Below are 20,855 nucleotides of genomic sequence, written 5' to 3' on the forward strand. Positions count from 1 at the left end.
GGCCGCCCGCCCGGCCGCGCCGCGGGCGGGGAGAGCGCCCCGCGATGGCGGCGGCAGCGGGCAGGCAGCGCAGCCCGGCCCGGCGCGCAGGCGTGGCGCTGGGGGGAGGCTCCGCAGCCCGGCCCCGCCGTGGAGGGTTCACGGATCCCGGTTCCTGCCCCTCAGGAAGCCGAGGCTGGGACCGGCTGCCCCTGTTGGGCTGGAGAGGGGCGGCCGGGCCCGGGGCAGGGTGGAGGTGGGCGGCCGGGTGCGGGCGGTGAGGCCCGGGAGGAGCCCTGGGCGCCGTGAGGTCCGCTGCTGGCCTCCCTCCTGCCCTGCTGAAACGCGTTGGTGTGCCTAGCAGCGGGTTGTGTTTGGGAAGGGAAATGGTGAAATAAAGAAATACAGCTCTCTCTTAACTGAAACCCCAGCAACCTATACAGTAAAAAAAAAAAAAAAAAAAAAAAAGCTTACTAGTTTTAAGTAACGAAAGGATTCTGACATCCTGGACTCATGGGAATTTTAAGACCATTCAGCACGTCAGCACTGCACTGCAGATGATTTGCAATGTCCTTAAACTTTTTATTATTATAATAATTATTATTTTTTTTTCCACAGGGAACAGACAACAGGTATGGAGAAGCAGTGTGAGCTGTAGTTCAAAATACCTGTTTCTCATCATGCTGTGGAGCTCAAAAGGAGCAGGGTGCCAAATCCCCAGTGCCCACGGTTATATTGGCCAGTACTTGAAGATAAAATTTCTTCCTACTGGGTCATCAGCGTGCTCCTCTGGTTATGAGTATTGATAATAATTATTTGTCATTCATCTTTGCAAAACAGCAAAAGCCATTGGGTGGGTGCACATAGATAGCAAGTTTTAGCATCAGTAAGCTGATGGAGTTGAAATGGGAGAACTTGGGACAACATTTTTCTAATAGGAAGAGATTAAAACATAAATATGAGATGTTATTTTTGTGGAATCTTAATGTGTTTAATCTCCACGTGTAATTAAGCATTCTTTGTCCTTAAATGTTCACTTAGATACCTTCTTAGATTTTCTCTCCTACATTTCTTCTGAAATAAATGACCACAGTCTTCTAATCTATTTTTATGCAAGTTTTCTTCATCTTCGTTGCTCATTTTTTCAGTCACTCATAATTTTACAATTTCAGTTTCACTAGAGTGACCAGAAATTTATAGTGTATCCTAAATAGTACTATATCTCAGCTCTATATAACTACTTAAATGTTCTCTGTATAGTTCATTATCATTATTCTGTGTCTTATTTATCCTATTGGCTTGACTTCTGTGATCACAATCATATGTGACAAATTGTCATCATAAGAAACTGAATGAATCCTGTAAACCATATTATAATGTTTATACTTTCCATTTCCCTGCTTTTATCCAATTTCATTTTATTTTCTGCTATTGTGTCTTCCTATTTATTCATATTTACCTTCTAGATTTCTTGAGTTCCTTGCTGTCTCTCTGATCATGATTGATCTAAGTAACCTCTAATATTTTTTGTTTCTCTACTTGTTCCTTTTTTTCAGATCATAAATAAATGATTCATCAGGGTTCCAAACTTAGTTTCCTCAGTAACTATAAGTGCAGAAAGAGGCATTTCAGATACTATATAGGCTACAGGCTTAATCAAATATAATTCATAAAATAGTGCTATAGTTTACCAAGCCCTGCGAAACAGTATCTAAATAAAATATTGAGGTGATCTACCACTAATTATTTACCCTTTACAGAAATGTAGATCTGAACCATGCCCATGTCTGGGCATGCCAATTTTCTCCATGATGATAGTTATCTCTGGCTTATGACTTTTTCTTAATAGCTTTTGGTTTCAAAAGTTTCTTACAGTATTTTTAAACTTTATCTTGAGGTGCTAAGTATGTATTTAAGGTAGTTGGAGTGGCAGAAAGAGCATAGGCATGCAAGTTTACAATGAGGACTCAAGTTTCTGCTGAGGACTACATTCTCACAGTTGGCCAAAACCTTGAAAGCCTAAATTATGGTTGCTATACATCTATCCATTACCTCTTAGACATTTAGATAAAATATTACTGAGACAGTTATCTTTGCATAGAGCTAGTGCTAGTTAGACACTTTCAGATCATACTTTTCTAGGTATTACTGATTTTAATGATTTTTTTTTCTTCTCACAGATTAATATACTTTACATGTGTCTAGGTTTACAGTCTCAGAATTTTTCAGGTTACTTCACAAGATTAAAAAAATAAAAAAAAAAACAAAAACAGATATTTTGGCCTTGTAGTCCTCCTGATTTGCTTTAAACCAGAGACTGGATGCTTGAATATTTCAGATAATCTATTCTTAAACTCTTCCTAAGCTTATAAAGACGTATCTCCCAAACCAAAGTAAGAGTTATAAAATGGAATAATAACTTATTAGACCAATTTAACTTTCTCATAAAATTCACTTAGATTTTAGATCATGAGTTATGCAGGTGCTAATGTTTTTTTTTTTTTTTTTTTTTTTAAATGCCTGCTTTCTGTTTTACTCAAGCTGTACAAAAGGGTTGGTATCAGTCACTCATCACCTTTCCAATTGGCCAGTCTATGTGCTCTACACAAATAAATCAAATGTTATCTCAGAATAATCCCGTGTAGATTATCTGGGTTTAATGTTCATAAACTGCTCAGGCCTTTTCTGGATTCCATTGTCAGTGGTGAATTTGAAATGAGAAGGAGAGGGATTTCAATCATCCCCTTGCACCTTGTTTCAGGTCTTGTGTGGGATGGATGGAGCATCAGTGCTGCTACTGTTGTGTCAGGGAGGGCTTTGTTGTGAATGTGCTTATCCCGATCCCACCCCAAAACAAACTGTGTGGTATCAGCCCCATTTGAGAATCCCAACTAGCAGACTGTTTCCCCACAGCTCTTTTGATGTTTCTTAAGTAAAGAATGCCTGTTCCCCAAAAGCACCTGGCAAGAACTGGCAAGAGTGCCTGAGAGGAGCTGTGCTGATGGTAGAGGGCACATAGACTTCTTTCAGTGGAGCCCATGAGACAGTCTTTCTTGACTTAAAATAAAACTTTTTATTATTTTAGTGTCCTTAAGCGTGCACTGAGTAATTATTTGAGAAACAAAACCCAGTGAAACACAGAGACTGAAAAGCGCCGCTGCAGCTCGGGCTCCTGAGGCAAAGGCAGCAGCCAAGCAAGGAGCCGGCGCCCAGTGGGGTCGACCACCTGAGGCTGCTGGGGCTCCGATTTTGTTTCCCAGCTACAGCCTCGCCTCTTCCCCGACACCACCGGCCCCGACAGGAGCAGCACCATCCCCGCAGAGCCCTGCCCGGGAGCCGCGGTGCGGCCGCCCCGCCTGGGGCCGCGGAGCAGGCGCACCGCCCAGCGCCCGCCCCCGAGGCTCGACAAAATGGCGGCGGCGGCGCTGCTGTGGTGGAGCGGTGCCCGCGGCGGCACCTCGGTCTCCTTGTCCGGCGGCAGGCGGGTAAGGCGCTCCGCATCCCGGGGAGCCCGGTGCGGGCAGGCCCATAGGGGTGCTCCGCCAGCCCTCTCACCCGCTCTGCCAGGGCTCCTCTTGCGGTGTCAGAGCCACCCGCAGCCGTGGGGAGCCGTATTGCAGTGTCGGAGCGGTGTCGAGGGGCTGGTGGTGGCTGGGGTAAGACCCCAAAGGGTCGGGACGCCTCCATTTCTCCTCAGTGCTCCGCGGAGCCCCTTTGTACCCCATTTTCCTTCAGGCGGGACGGCAGGGGCTGGAAGTGTCGGTAGCGCCCTTTGGTCCCGTTGGCAGAGTTGCAGCATGTAATTTGTCTGAAGTGTGGATGTTGCTGTCCAAGTAGCGAGGCGGCTGCTTCTGTGTGGGTGTTGTTAAGGTTCGCTGAGGGCCTTTTCCAGCGAGCTGTGCCCAGGCAGAGCGCTTCCTACCACTGACTGCCTCCGGGAGGACCTTCTGTAGTAGTTTCATGACTTACTTCCAACCCCCGGGTGAGGGGGTTTGTTTGTTCTCTTCACTTCTTTATTTTTACCCTTTTTCCTGGCGTATTTATGCTTCTCTTTACACCCGAGATTTAATTTAACACCTAGACTTTAAATGCTGGCAAGATTAGATTGAATGACTCCTGCCAAGGAAGCCCCTTGTGAAACTGCTCCTGAGGAGACTGCTGAATCATACCAACCTCACCGGCTAGTTGATGCTGTTAATTTATTAATCTTGGTCTTAAAACCCATACTGCGACCTGCTTCCTCATCCTCCATCAGCAGGAGGAGAGCTGCTTGCACGGTTTCTGTAGTGATGTGAGTAAAGGAGCGGGCTGTGGAAAACATGTAGTACCTGTGGAGGGGTAATCTTATCCTGGGGGCAGGGGGCCTCCCCATGACATCTTGGTTTGTGGTGTCTGCCATGAACTGAAGGTTTTCAGAGCCTTCTGTCCCTATATATCCCAACAGAGATGAGCTGAACAGGGAGCTCTGAAGTCCTCAGAGAGAATCCTCACCCACCCTTTTCCTGGAGCCTTGGGAGTATTGTGGTATTCAGTGAAAATGTGCAAATCTGTTTTTGGTTGGGATAATTATAAAACATATTGGGATAATAATAAAACATAAATAAATCACTGTATTACAGGTATTTGGTGGCAGATCTGATCAGTAGAACTTTATTTCAGAAAAATGCAGTATCCTTTGTTTTTTCTATATAAGCTCTTTGTATTGCTTAGAACAGTTTTTGGATTTTTGCATGTGTGTGCGAGAAACCATTGCACATTAGCTGAGGAGTCCAAGTTCTAGAAATAATCACTAAAATATGCATTTAATGTAAGTGCTGTGGGACTTGCTGCATTACTTTACTTTCACAATAAATCCAGCTTTAGTTTGACCTTTACTTTCTTGATTTTATTCTACAGAGTGCTCCCAACTCTTTTTTCAGTCGTAGTTTTTGTTTAACCATTTGCTTGGGACGTGAGCTCCATTAAATGGGCAGTATATTCCATGGTTCTTCTGTTTTCACCCGTGTTACTCATGCACAAATGTATTATCACATAAAAGGACTTGCATGCACACTTTCTCAGGCCAACTTTAAGATCTGTAAAACTCGCATCCCTGTATATTATTAGCTATGGCATGTACAGATTATTGAAATATCACTAAAAATATCACTAAAAATCAGTTATTTTCAGAGTTAGCAGTTTGAATTAGTAATTATAACAATAACTTGTAATATTTGTACTATTTTAAAATAAATTTTCTTCTTCGTGGCAACAGGAAACATGTTGAACAATGTTATGCTTTTGTTCACAACACCATATAAAAGTAAACATGCAGTTTTCCTAAAGTTATATATTTATATATATATATATATATTTGTAGTGAAATAGACACTTCAAGGACTCAGGTATAAGTTAGTATTGGTGAAAATAAACAGAGCCTGTGGTCTTGCATTCTTCTTTTTTTTTTTCACTCAAAAAATGGTCTAGTCTTGTCTTTCTTAGAAATATTTCTAGCTCCAGATTGAGGTAACTTCTGTATTCTAAATAATTTGGGACATTTGGCATTTTTACTGTAGTGCTGCTATGCCGAAGTATTTAATTCAGTATTTATTTTAGGGCTGGATTCCATCTGATGCTGGAATGACCTAATGTTTCACAGACTGCAAGATGGCATTAGTTTGTTTAGCAGCTCCAGAAATTACTGGGACAGGTCTCATGCAGTTTGATTCTACCTAATTCAAGCCAGTTAAGGGTACTGTTTCACTGTGGTAAAGGATCAAAACCATGGCACTGCTAGTGAAGCTTTTGAATCTGTAAATGTATAGATAAGTAATTTCAAAATCACATGCATTTATTAGGGCTAAACTCCTAGTACTTAAAGTACATTTTATATCTGAATCTGAACCTCAAATCCTGCTGTAAATGTATAATTTGTTTGTAAAGGATTTCCACTTACCTTAGTAAAAGTGACAGTCATAAAAATAACTAATATACAGAATAATAAAAATCATGATTAAAGTATTTTTTTCAATAGTTCCTTAGTTGGAATGGAATGTCTAAAAATAGCTCGGATACTTTCCTGGTTTACTATTTGTATTTCACTAAAACACCTCCCTGCAAATGCAATTTAATCATTCTTACATTCAGTTTGTAATGATAGGAAGGTAGTTACGGTAGTTATCTTCATTGTCAGAAAAAAATCTAATCTTGAGTAACAGTCCTGTAAATGGAAATAAGAAAAAAAAAAAAAAAAAAACCTTCTTTTTTTTTCTTACAGTTTTTCAGCCGCGGGCCAAATGTGTTACTTCAAGACAGCAGTGCACCACAGGCTGCATTCTTTTCACCTCTTCAAAAAGTGATGTTGCCACCGAATACCTTTCAAGGGAAAGTAGCCTTTGTAACCGGTGGAGGTACTGGGATTGGCAAAGGCATGACGACAGCCTTGTCCAGTTTGGGTGCCAAGTGTGTTATAGCAAGCCGGTAAATATTAATGAACAAGTTTTAGAGCTTTCATTTAGTATTGAATGTTGAGTAGATTTGTTTTGTTTTCTTTTCTTCTTCATAAAGTAAACAGAATAAATTTTTCCAGTTTATTTCAGTACCCTTGTAATTATAATGTCATAAATACCCCAAATCTGATGTTTAGTTGGAGCTGCAGCATAACCAGCAGTAGAAAGAAATAAGCTAAACTCAGAAAAATTCTGCATGAAACGTGGCAGCAAAATAAACCAGAATATGACATAAATTCCACTAAAGCATGAAAGAGAATACAAAATAGAATGATATTAGTGGACATCTTGTATTATTGTGGGTGTTCTTTAGATAGATTTTGATTGCAATGAAGAATTACAATCATTCATCTTAATTCTTTGCAAAGATAGACCTTCTACAGTTCCCTAAATATTAGAATAAGGATAAAAAAAACAATCTCACTTTTAATCAAAATAAGTGCGATATTCTTCTAAGTAGTGATTCAGATAATAGTTTTAAGTTTGAATGCATAAGTACCTTCTAAAATACTAATAGAGTAATAGCTAAAGCTAAGTTTATTATGATTGAGTACTCAGAATAGAAGCATTTTGCTAGTTTACTACACTTGATTAGTTTAATGTTAGTCTCCTACTTTAGATGCTTCTGAGTTACTTTAAATAGTAATAACCAGAAATTACTTAGATCTGGCTTTCAGAAAGTTAGTAACTGAATATAATTTTTATTTTGGAGTTATTTTCATGAAAATCAATATGTGTGTGCATTCATTAATCTTTTCAGAGCAAATACAAGCTAAAATTTAAAATATTATTTAATGATATTTTTATTTAATAATCTGAACTGTAATTGCATTTAATTGAAATTCAATGTCATTACTTATTTTAGGAAGCTTGATGTTTTGAAAGGAACAGCAGAGGAAATTTCTTCTAAAACAGGGAATAAGGTAAATTTTACAGAATAGTGAATGTTATACGTTAAATGGGTTGTAGGGATTTTATGCATTTATATGCTTTTTTTTCCATTATTATGCAGGTCTATGCTATCCAGTGTGATGTGAGAGATCCAGTTTCTGTTAAAAATGCTGTTGCTGAACTAATTCAAGTGGCAGGTCATCCTGATGTAAGTATTTTAGTGAAAGGAAAGATCTGCAGTCTTCATTATTGAAAATGTATGAAGGATATGCATATGTGTGAAGGATTTTAATGTGATAAGAAGTTAATGGAATCTAAAGAGACTAGACAAGAAGTGGCAGAACTTCAAGATAAAGCTAACATTGACAGTTAAACTGGCTATACCTTTCGCATAGTTGTTAAAATACTCTAGTTGTACTTGGTTTAAGGACTAACAGTTTACTTGTAAGCAGTGGAATAGTTTCAATAGGATTGTTTTAATTAAGTGAACAGAATGCTGCTCATAAATCCTCCTGAAAAGATGATTTACCTGTACGGGTATCTAGTAACACCTGTTGGTTATTAACAGTGTCTCACAAATTAAAAGCAGAAATAGTCCTAAACGAGTCCTTGCTTGACTTATTAAAATACGCAAAGAAGGTTCCAACTTGAAAGTTACCTGCTGCTGAAATGAAGAAAAAATCTTCAGTCAAGGTAAACATCTTTTAATAGTTGATACAAAACACAGAGCATTAATGTTAGCCCATTGCTCTGAGAAGGGTTGTTGTCTACTGGAATCTAAGCAATGCTAGGTCATAAATCCTGATTTGGTTGTGGTCGGACCAAGTCAGATTGTGCTAGCTGTTTAGAAAGTGTGACAAGGATGTTAACATCAACATAAAGGATATTCAGTGAGATTTAAAATGGTTTTCTGTAGATTTAAAACTGTCATCTGTTTACTATAGACATTTTGCTTTCAGCAATAGCTTCATGTAAAAATGAAGGAGAACCTGATGAATTTAAAATGTGTGAATAAGAAGTGGAGAAAGTATTTCTCCTTGCTGTATGCTATATCAGTGATATAAATCAGCTCACTGTCCTGATATGTAGACATATTGTTCTGGATGTAGTTTTGACTGCTAGTTACTGCAGTTTCTGGCCAAACAATATTATTATCTCTAGGTTTTAAGTGTGTGTACAGAGGGAGGAGACTTCTTGCTCTTTTTTACATTTTTATTATATTAATAATTTTATGAATAAATATCGCCCATGTTGTTTTTTTTCCAAGCATTTCCTGTCCAAACATTCCTATTTCACTTTTTTGCTTTTAAGAGAGATTCCATACTGAATTGAATGTCTAGTTCTTTAGTTTTCTTCTCTTTAGTGACAGGACAGGTATGTCTATGAATACTGGGAGCATGGGTATCTGGGACAAACGTTTCTGTTAGGACACAGTGGAGACAGTAGAGAAGGTACATCCACTACGTTTTCAGCTCTTCACTACTGGACTAGTAATATAGAGCAGTTTGGATACACAGCTATTTTTTAGTAAATTCTTTTTCTTTCTGTTTCAGGTTGTGATAAACAATGCAGCAGGAAACTTTATTTCCCCTTCTGAACGACTCTCTGCTAATGCATGGAAAACTATAACTGATATCGTGCTTAATGGTACTGCTTTTGTAACTCTGGAAATTGGAAAGGAGCTCATAAAAGCCCAAAAAGGTACCTTAAATTTAAGATAAATGATAAATAAGCCTTGTAACATAATGTTACTTGCTTTCCTTGTGTTACAATGTAAGGCTACATATGCTTATGTATCATAGCCACAATTTTAACACTATGTCTTTTCTAGAAAGTTCTTATTGATTAAAGCTGTACTTTAAAATCATGGAGTAGGACTGGTTAGAAATTATTTTATTGTAGATTGCAGAGTTTGTACTAATTGTAAAACACTTGTAAAAATGGAAAAAAATAAGGCTTTGTTTAAAGCATGTTACTTCTTTCTATTGGGTCTATATATATATATCTTGGTTTCATTAAACAACTGAATATGTGACGCTTATTTAAATGAACGTTAAGTCAGAGTAACACTTCATGTTTTCCTTCTTGACTTGTTAATATATAAATAATTAAAATTCACAGGTGTAGGATTTGACTAATAGCTCTATCTATATTGATGAAATTAGAACAAAATACCCATTAGTAACTACTAGGCTAGGGCAGCTTCTAAAAAGGCACTGTAAGAGCTTGGGCCTTCACTCTAGTCAGTGATTTCATGTATATATGTTGATAATCATTGGACGCCTGAAGGTTTAGATTAAGCTTTAGGGCCTAATCAACACCCATTTCTACTTATGTGAAAGAACTCTAACATTCATGGAAAAGGGGAAACTAAAATAAAAAGGACTTCCAAGATTGTATCTTCTTAAAATCTTCTAACAGCCCAGACCCATATAGTTCCCTGACACTTGAGCTACAAACTTCTGTGCTGCCGAGGGTGCTTTTTACCTTACGTTCAGCATTTGATCTTTGTGTGTATTTTTTTTTTTTTTAATGTTTTTGCAACTTCTAGGAGCAGCATTCCTGGCTATTACAACAATTTATGCAGAGAGTGGTTCAGGATTCGTGTTACCGAGTGCCTCTGCCAAAGCCGGTGTAGAAGCAATGAGCAAGTGAGTAATAGAGCAAAATGTTTGTTCTGCTTTTCATTTCTTCGCAATAGGATAAATATAAAGACTGAGCTAAGCTAGTTGATATAGTTAATATAGTCCTCCCATGCCATTATATGATCAGAGAACCTTCCAGTCTCCAGTATCCTAGCAAGAAATAGCGCGCTGACGGTTTCTTACAGAAAAAAATGTTAACTGCTTGTTACTGTGATAATTTTTATCAGGGCAAAAAAGTGAAAGCTGAGAGCACGCATGTGTAGAAACAAATGTATTTTATCAGGGATTTCCCTGCTTTCATCTGTGCTCTCTTCAGTAAACTTTAAAAGTTTTTATTCCTTTGGAGTGGAATAAAATCAGCCAAAACCTGCTTGCTGTGGTTAGAAGGGGGAGAATAACAATGGAGTCAGCATTTCTTTGGATGAAGTATTTTTATTTACAAAGACTGTGGAACAGACTGGATTTCCAAGTGCATCAGATGCTGGAAGATAAATAATGCTTTTAAAAAGTCATAAGTCACTTGCTGCTGTATGATTGGCATTCACACTGGGGTGCGTGTTTTTCTTGGCATGTTTCCTCTTCCATCCCCTTTAGCCACTCTCCACTAGCTGTTCAGTTTTTTCTTTCTTGGGTTAGTTGGTTATTACATAGACTTGCTTTTGGTGCATTGGGAAAGGTGTTCCCAGCTGCATACTTTTGCTCTCCGCCTTGCATTGCTGTGGCACTTAACCAGAACATTAACCAGAACATTAAGTTTGCTACTTCACTGGAAAGCAAAACTATAAAAAGGGTGACTTTTTTTTTTTCCTGTGGGTTTTTGAGCTGAATAAACCTCTCAGAGAACCAGAAGAGTGTTGCATTTTAACTTTCTTGCATTGACTGCAGAGTTGTTATGGGGAAGTGGAGCTACATCTTTTGGCGACAACAAATTCTAAAATTTCAAATCCAGAGTTTCAATAATGAGATTCTTTTGCATTTTTTTTTTTCTGCTGGCTCTCATAGGCAAACCATCACTTAAAACCAGTTGTCTGAGGAAAAGTTCAAGGTCTGTAGTACCTTCACCTTTCCTTTGCCCTTTGTTTGGGTGGAGTGTACTTTTGCTAGTTTCATAAATATTTTTTTTTTCCTAACACCATCTTAAATCAAGGTCTGCAATTAAAATTCAGAGCAATGTGTTGTACCCAAGTTAACTGGCAAACAAAAATAATTCTGTCATTGTTAGCTATGTGACAGTCCTTGGTAGAAAATACTTCCTCCTCTGCATTTCAGCAGAAGGAATATAATAGTTTGGCAGCTGTTTAGTAAGTGGAATTCCATATCAAGAAACTTATGAAGACATAAGTGATAGTTTTAATTTCTGTTCTGTAGAGCCAAACGGAATTTAAACATATATTTTTCCAAGATGTTATGACACAGATTCTTCATTCAGAAGATGAACTATCTGAAGTACTACTTATGTAGAGACAATGCATAAAACAAATATTACTGGTCCCATTTTAAAATTTAAGGTCTGTTTCATGGTATTCCAAAACATGTGAGAGATACATTGAAAATGCTGGAGATATTTATATTTACTGAATGGTCATAACTACCAGAGAAAGACAGTCTAACAGCTGTTTGTCAAGGAATTGAGGTGCCAAAATCACCTGTACTTGGAGGGAGAGAGAGAATCCCTCCTTACTGTTATTTTATCTATGATGCATATGTTAAATCAGTATTCCTCTGTTTGTGAATGTGATTTATTTATTTTTTTTAAATTATAAATAATTTTGTTAAGAACAACAAAAGCAGGAAAAATCCTTAAGTGGAAATACCTGTTTCAGGACTCAAATTTTAGTATTTACACATTTGATTCAGTTCTGAATATATATATTATATTTTATATATATATATATATATATATATAAAATATATATATATTTATATGTGTGTGTGTATATATACACGCACAAATATATGCACTGAGTAGCATTATTAAAGTAATGTTTAAAATGTTGATGCATTTTGTTAATGAATTTTTAGGTCTCTTGCGGCCGAGTGGGGTAAATATGGCATGAGATTCAATGTGATTCAACCAGGTCCAATAAAAACAAAGGTACATAGCATGAAGTGAAACACAGCCTTGAATGTGCTTTGCAGTAGAGACTTACCTTTAAGATAGTCTAACCCCTTCTATAAATGTTAAGTTAGGGTATAATTTCTTGGAAGTCCCAAGACTGCTGGAATATTGAACACATTACTTATTAATAATACATTTGTAACGTAGAATTTCTTGAACTTAAGAAACTTGCTCTTGCCCCTTCCACTATGCTAATATAAAAAAACTTCAAAACAAAGTGTTTTGAAGGAGGGACATACCAACATATTGTAATGTTCTTTTTTAGATAGGATTTGAAGAATGTACATGCATAATTTGTCAAGTGAAGTGAGTTCTTGGCAGAGTACAACTGTCTTTTGCTGTCTGAACTCCTAATTCTTACATAAAGCATCTCAATTCTGAAATTTCAGAGTCTCTTTTAGGTGTATGAGAACAGAATCTCACTAGTTTTGTTGAAAAGCACAAAACTAGAAAGAGAAAAATAAGTCAGCAAGAAAATGTGAAGCTTTGGTAAGAGTGAAAAGGAGGATTGAAGGGTTTGAAGGAAGTAATCCAGACCAGCTGGAACAGGAAGAAAAAAGGAAGCAGTGCTGCAAGAGAAGAGAGAGGAATCCCTTTCACATAGAGTCCAAATATTACAGTTATGAGTTCTAACAGCTAATAATGGTATTATGGCTATATATAAAATGTTCCACAATTGGTTTTGCTGTTGTTTTGGGGGGCGGGGCAGAAAGTTTATTTTCTTTCTTTTTTGTTTTGCCAGTCTTAGATGCTACACTGTACAACTTAGTTTTACCCTTTTGACTGTAAAGTTAAATAAGTAACAGTATCAGCAGAGTTGTAAGTATGTTAAAACAACATGACAGCTCAGACTGAAAACTCTCCTGGTTTTGTACCAAGTGGATTTTTAGTCAAGAGTATTAAACAAACCACCATGTGATGATACTTATTATTTGTTTCCAGCCTTTGGTAGTCTATGGCCCAGAGAGTTTGATACAGCTAGTATCTTTTCAGATTGTAGGCATCTTGATGGATTTTTTCCTTCCATTAGTTTGTCGTTTTCCCTTTTGAATCTATATAAACTATTAGCATATGCTATATCATGTGGCAAGATCACTTTAATTTTTAGATTTCAAAATTTTTGGCAAGATAAATACTTTATACGTCAGTATGCTACTTCCTGTTTTTTTTTTTATTTTATTTTTAATTTAAATTAATAGCATATCTCCCACTTGAGATACTGTTTTTTCTTAGTAAAGTATTACGTTTGTCCAACTTCAAATCTCTGAAAACAAAACCGCAGATTTCTATTACTTAAACCAGCATATTGCAGAATCAAAGCTTTCCCCCTTAAGGGCTACACCTGTGTCTTCAGAAAACGCTTCTGGACGTCAATGTAGGAAAAGGAAGAAGCGTACAAGTGGAATGCTGTTAAGCTTATAAACTGGCATTTAAAAACATGCCTATAGAAAATGTAAATGGCATGAGTAGAGCCATGATTACAGAAATTACAGTGTGCTTTAACTCTCATAACTTCAGTAACTTAAGATAAATGTTACTAATGCGTTTCTGACTTTTGCCTGAGGAATTTGTTTCCTTTTGGAGGAGCCAGGAAGAACAAAAAACTCTATTTCCTATTGAATTCTAAGCTATTCAAATATTAAAACTTAGAGTGAATTAGTTTAGTTCTAGTCATTGAAACAATTTGACTGAACCTTTTTTTCATGCTCTGTGCCATGTAAAATTTATTTCTGTTGCTTTTGCTGCTGCTCATTTCCCCTCCTTCCTCTCCCGTGTCTATGCAGCAATTTTGAGTCTTGTTCATTTCCTCAAGTCTATATCAAGGGTGTTTGTGAAAACAACCCCCCCCTTTTTTTGTGGATAGATGGTGGGTGACCATACCAAACGAATGTTTAATTCCAGCTTACCACCCTCAGTAGATGCATATTAGTAAAACAGTGATAAATTATGTTTTGTTTCCTATATTCTTTTTTTTTGATTTGTAGACGTTTTGCTCACAATTGTTAAGTTCCTTATTAAATTTTCCATGGAGTCAGATTTCTGTCTAGTTTTAATTTCTCATGTAGTTAAAACATTTCTTTTCATATGTTTCTCTTAAATCTCAGGGTGCTTTTAGCCGCCTTGACCCAACAGGTGCATTTGAGAAGAAAATGATTGAGAGGATTCCCTGTGGCCGTCTGGGAACTGTAGAAGAAATAGCAAATCTTGCTGCCTATTTCTGCAGTGACTATGCAAGCTGGGTTAATGGAGCAGTAAGTTACAGTCGATCTTGTTCATAAAATCAACATGCTGATGGTCTGAGTTCTGCTGATGGTTTTTAAAATGTTGGTTACAGTATAGTATTTCAGAAATTAAATGAAGCTATTACTTTGAAACTCTACAATCATTATTAACCTTTTAATTGTATTGTATGATGGTTAGTACCTTTAAAGAAGAACATTTAAAAAAAAAATATTGAATTACATTATTTTGAGTATGGATTTTAGTTTTCGGTCTGAATCAATAAAAATGACTTTCACAGTTCAGAACAAGGAAATACTACAGGAAAACCACTTATTAAATATACTGTTTATGCTTACTCTAGGTTATTAGAATGGATGGTGGAGAATATGTTTCTATGGCAGGAGAATTCAATGAGTTGAAAAAGGTACTAAATTTCTTCCCTGCTATTTTATGTTCATATACTTGGATGTGTAATTATATGGAATTCCAATAAAATGCTCTTTTCTCTTTTAGGTTACCAAAGAGCAGTGGGATATGATGGAAGCAATGATTAGGAAAACAAAAGGCTCTTAATATACCTAACTGTATGGTGGTGAATTCTGGAAATGAACCGCTACTTATCCATGAATATTTAGAAATAACCAAATGAGAAATAGCCTTAAAAATCTTTTGTATGCTGATTTCAATAAAATATTTAGAAATTGTCATGTTTTGAATATAGAGTGTTTTTTTCATCTGATTTTTTTTTTTCAATCAGTTATCAGTCGTGAACCAACAGTTCATTAAAATGTTATTGTTCTATGGTTAATGTCTTACGTAGCCATGCCATGATCTACGTTTTTAAAGAATATTTCTGAGGATTCTTTGGTTTCTCATGTCTATGGAAGTATTTCTTAATATTGTAGCCCCAGTAGGATTTGAAAACCATTGTACTCAAGTATAATTGTTAATCTGAAGAAGAACAAATCAAGTCCTACTGCTTGCACTTCAGTCATAAGCCCTGAAACTGCACATAACAAAACTTCAAGTCATTAGAAGTACTACATATGCTGAGATGGAATGTAGCTGATATGGTTACTTAAAAATATTTTTAAAATATATAACAATCTTGGTCTTTTTGACATTTTCGGTCTGTTAATTATTTTATGCCAAACTTTAAAAATGACATTCAAGGGGTAGTAATGCCTTCCTAAGTAGCTCTGTGCAAATAACGTAAACGTTCTTGAAAATGAAATATTAATAGCAAATGATTTTTAGTTTGCGTGAGATGAGGGAAGTCCCTAGATTTCATTTGAATTCAGAGTGGTACTGGAGAATCTGTAAGATGGCATTACTTCTGAACCCAGTCAGTTCATCCATCACAAATAACATGGGTCAAATTTGTTATAAGCTGTTGATTATAAAAAACGTTACACTTTCTATATTTCCATATTAGGGGATTGCCTGATATTAGCACTGCATGCCCTATCTCACCCCTTTTAAATAATTGGTAGAATTCTTTAAATAAATTAAGTGGTGCTTAATTTATTATTATTTATTAACTTCCAGGCCATCCACATGCACAAGGATAGATAGACGCAGAGCTGTACAAAACATATACAGTGATTTAAAAATCAGGAATATAGAAGTAACTCAAAGACACCTTCCTTCAAGTGCTGATAGCTAGTTTGTTGCTCTACCCCTACTTTAGGCCATGTTAACTAACAATCTGCCAGCCTCTGGCTTTGGGATCTTTTGAATGCCTTAATGCAAAGATGAAACAAGCTAACATGTTTTACTGAAAGGGTGAACCGTGTAGGCTTGGTGGAATGATAATGCAGTTTCCATGTACCAGGTTTCTCCTGAGCAATGGTTCTGTGGGGGACTGAATATTGTCTGTGCCACAGATAATAATAATAAAAAAAAAAAAAAAAAAAAAAAAAAAAAGGAAATGTGTTGCTGATAGCAGCTTTGAAAGCATATCTTAAACATACAGTTTTGTTTTCAAAGCATCTTCGGTTTTGCCAGGTCTACTGCTGAGATAAATTTCTTACATGATATTCATGTCTATCCTCTAAAAGTAATTTATAAATTAGGGAAGTTATATGACATGCTGTTCTACAGATATGCTGTTCCACGCTTGTCATCCCTTGCAGATGCTTAAAATTTCTCTTCATATGGGACACAATGTGTATAAGTCTTTGACACCTTAAAATTTGAAAAAAATTTTTGAAACTTTCTAAGGTACCTTTGTAAGCTGCGGTATGATCAAGTGTTTCTTTACGATATTAGAGTATCCTCTGGAGATGGGCTGTTGATAAATGTAAATTCCCACTGGTTTCTTGCATCCACAGCTATGAAGAAGTCTTAATATAGGAGGGTCTGTTACATGGTTAAAATACTGGAGTGAGATTCAAGATAACCGTGTTCAGTCTCCAACACTGCAATACATTTGCATGACCTTACGTTATTTCTGTTGTATCTGAACAGCACAGTGGGTACCCTTTCCAGCTTTCCCTTAGGACCCAGTCATCTGAAGCAGGGAGACTAGCATGTTACTTTTAGCTTACAAAACATAGGTCTTGGATGAAACATGGGGGGGAAAGATCAAGAAAGTAAGTCCTATGGGGTGTCCAACCCATAAACATGCTCTGCAGTTTTATGTTGTGCATTCCTCTCTGTCTGACATAAAAAGTGTAGCTATCACAGCTGGTTTATTCAAAACAGCAAAAATGGCAGGAGATGGTATCCATGTTCTACACACTGCATTATGTTGATTTATTTCCCTTGGGAGTATTGCATTTCTGACCCTACTTCAGACTACCAATGAACCAGGTGGTAAAAGGGGATATGAAAAAAAGTTTTGTGCAGCTTAATAATTTCATGAAGTTGGAGGTGCAAGAAGGTCAGTGAAATAGTCAGAAAAAGTGATGGTGTACATTGGAGATCACAAAAGGAGTCAGTGGGGTTGCATCGTCTGTTTTCAACAGAAGTACATCTTGACTGCTACATTAAACTTTGAAATTCCACTTTTTATTTCAGTTGTTGGTTTACTTGGAATCTCTGTTACATTTACTTACAGTAATTCTGTACTCTAAAAGTGGTGTTGTGTTACAGCAGAGGTTTATAAACAAGTAACGAAAATCATTTTAGGTTGCTAATGAAAAGAGATAAATTGTACTACGTCGAGGTAATGATACAAGAACTGCTGTCAATCTCTAGTTTGGAATTCCCTCCTCTTGAATAATTCAATTACTGTTGAGAATATTTCTATTATTTTATGACTTTGAGAATCTGCTTTACAAGCAAAAGTGTATGCTATTTGAGGGAGTTATGGGTTCCTATGTGTCCAAATGGGCTTCCAAGTTCATTGGCACATGAGCTGCTTATATCTACTTTAAGTCCAGTTACCTTCAATGTTTTTATAAATGATCTGGACACGGGACTCAAACGCATACTAAGTGAGTTTGCAGATGATAATAAATTAGGAGGAGCTGTTGACTCCCTTGAGGGTGGAGAGGCCTTTCAGAGAGATCTTGAGAAATTAGAGGACTGGACAATCACCAGCCACGGGGAAATTTAACAAGATCTAGTGTCAGATTCTCTATCTGGGATGGGACAACCATGGTTGTACGTGCAGACTGGGGGATGAGAGCCTGAGGAGCAGCCCTGTGGAAAGGGATCTGGGAGTTCTGTTTGACAGCGAGTTAAGTTTGAATTAAGAGCGTGCCCCGGCAGCCAGAAGGGCCAGTGGTACTCTGGGGTGCCTCAGGCTCAGCACCGCCAGCTGGTCAAGGGAAGGGATTGTCCTGCTCTGCTCTGAGCTGTGAGGCCTGACCTCAGGCACTGCGTGCAGTTTGGGGTGCCACAATATCAGAAGGATATAAAACTGTTAGAGAGTGTTCAAAGGAGGGCTACAGAGATGGTGAAGGGACTAGAGGCAAGATACATGAGGAGCGGCTGAGGTCCCTTGGTTTGTTCAGCCCAGAGCAGAGCAGGCTGAGGGGAGGCCTCATGGCGGCCTGCAGCTCCCTCACGAGGGGAGCGGAGGGGCAGGCGCTGAGCTCTGCTCTCTGGGGACAGCGACAGGACTCGAGGGAACGGCATGGAGCTGGGACAGGGGAGGGTCAGGCTGGGGGTTAGGGAAAGGATCTGCACAAAGGGGGTGGTCCGGCACTGGGACAGGCTCCTCAGGGAAGTGGTCATGGCACCAAGGCTGCTGGACTACAAGAAGCGTTTAGACAGCGCTCTCAGATATTTGGTCTGATTTTTGGGTGGTCCTGTGTAGAGCCAGGACTTGATGTGGGTCCCTTGCAACTCTGGATACCCAATAATTTTTTTTTTCTTTTTCACATGCTGGTAACCCATAAAAAGGCTGAATTGCAAGGAAATTTGTAACTTTATTTAATTCCATGGCGCATCTTTGTGTTGTAGGCACTAAACTTGGAACCCCACTTTAGACTAGGAAAAAAAAAAAAAAAAAAAAAAAAAAAAAAAAAATCAATCTATATGTGATAATTTAAACCACAGTAAAATAAAATGATCTTTGGGATTTTGGTGCATTGGCCTGCTTTTAATTGGTGCAGAACAACTTCAGTTGATTTCAGAGGGATTTGGAGGTGCTCAGCACTACGAAAATCAGGCCACGTATATTTTAGGTTCCTAAATATGGATTCTGAGCCTCTCTGTAGACACAGCAAGTAGGTGTGGATTGCAGTACACCCCAACGACCAGTGATTGCAGCTGATGATTATGATGGGAGTATGAATGCACAAGGTGCCAAATTGAAATTAATCAGTAATTTTTTTTCTAATGTTGTCTAATGAAATAAATACTTAATCCTAGTGTAAGCAGTGTTCTAGCAGCAATGTATGCATGTTTTGTGAGATGTTCATTTTACATAAAGCACTACTGGCTCTCAGTGCTCTGATCTGTACTTGACATGTACAGTATGGAATATTTTAATTTCAACCTTTCATTTGTCCCTAAATATCTGTCAGAAGAAAGAAGCTTGTAGTCTTTCCTATCACTGCCTCCTTTATTTTCCTAATCCTTGTTCTACCTGAACCCTGACAGTTCTAAGATCTCTGCCCAGGAGCACTGAAGAAATTTGAAAACCTAGACTTTTTACAGAAGTTTTGACTTAACCATATTTGCTATTGTTTAGCTTTGCACTGCTATAGTGGACACCTTTGCTAGAATGGTGTTGTTAAATCGCTGTCTTTTGATCCAAGTATATATAAGAAATAACTGCAAGAAGCATTCCCTCTACAGGTAGCTGAGAACTGCTGTACGGAGAGAGCTGATTGCCAAGAGTGGCAGGAACAGGATGACTTCAGACTTCAAAACAAGTCTTTGACAGATAACTATGCTTATGCTCAGAAGACAGATCCCAGTTTCTGTGATGACTTCTTGTCCAAACACTTTAAATGCTTTATCTGTCACTGTGGTGATATTAACAAACAGTCACATTACATCATATTTTTACATACTTTTTTTTTTTAACACTGTTAAAATAAGGCAAAATCCAGGGTTTCAGCTGCACAGGATGAACAATATCAATCATTTATTGTACTGATAGGCAGATAATCTATTCATTGTTCCTTCAGTTAACATACACAGTTGTATTTCACATTGCATAGAGAGAACAAGCAGGTGAGAAGTTAAATCACTGTGCGTGAAGTGGGAGTAAAACCGTAAGAATGAGCTAGCTTAAATTCACTTCCATTCTTGAGCCTTTCTTCAGTGAAGATCTATCCTGCACCATGTACTCCTTAACTTTCCAAAGCTGAGAGAGCCTGGGGCTACCAGGCCATTCCTGAAACAGGCATTTAGTCGCCTGAGTTCACCTGAGGTCACGGATTAATTTCAGTGGGAGTTCAGTGCCAGAATAATCTTGAAGGATCTGAGCCTCATTGTTAGAGACGTGTTTCAAATAAAATGCATTTCCTTCTGCTTGTTAGGTAAGACACAGAGATGCATTTGAGAAGTTATATATAGCTAATCTTCTAACCTGGAATTGCTTTTGAAACAGCTTTAAATGGAGGCAACATAGATTTATTGGCTTTAAGACACAGCCCAATTTCCTTCTTATACAAGAAGATACTTGGAGTGATGACCTGGATGTTCATGGAGTTGTGCTGGCATGAAACTGGTGTAAAGTAAAAGAAGAGCTAGTCCAAAAAACAAACAAACAAACAAAAATGTGGGGGGGGTGGGAGACAGAAGAAGAGCTGTTTCTATATAGTTCTCACTTAAAAAAAAAAAATCTCTAGACTAGTAAAAAGCAGAGCTTAACATGTAAACTAAATTACTAAATTGGTATAAAATATTTACTAGATCTTTTGTTTATTTTAGTGTTAAATTTTAATACTATTATTACAGATTAGTAATCCAATGTAATCTAAGGAGGCACAATTTTTCAAAATAGTTGTTTTGTCCTTTACATGGTACAGAAAAAAGAATCCATGAGATAGACATGATAGACGTACTAGACAACAACAGTCTTAGGATATTAAATTTAATTACAGA

General features: G+C 37.5%; 1 protein-coding gene across 1 annotated transcript; it reads left to right on the forward strand.

The window, feature by feature from the left end:
- The first annotated feature begins 3,381 nt into the window (after nt 1-3,381).
- Nucleotides 3,382-15,052, forward strand: DECR1 (2,4-dienoyl-CoA reductase 1). The gene is made up of 10 exons (XM_032182904.1): nt 3,382-3,464; nt 6,236-6,438; nt 7,333-7,390; nt 7,480-7,566; nt 8,912-9,059; nt 9,910-10,009; nt 12,026-12,098; nt 14,228-14,374; nt 14,707-14,769; nt 14,859-15,052. The coding sequence occupies exons 1-10, from the start codon at nt 3,390-3,392 to the stop codon at nt 14,916-14,918; spliced, it is 1,014 nt and encodes a 337-aa protein (XP_032038795.1). The 5' UTR covers nt 3,382-3,389; the 3' UTR covers nt 14,919-15,052.
- Nucleotides 15,053-20,855: the final 5,803 nt, after the last annotated feature.

This window comes from Aythya fuligula, chromosome 2, assembly GCF_009819795.1.
Source record: "Aythya fuligula isolate bAytFul2 chromosome 2, bAytFul2.pri, whole genome shotgun sequence".
Classification (NCBI taxonomy): domain Eukaryota; kingdom Metazoa; phylum Chordata; class Aves; order Anseriformes; family Anatidae; genus Aythya; species Aythya fuligula.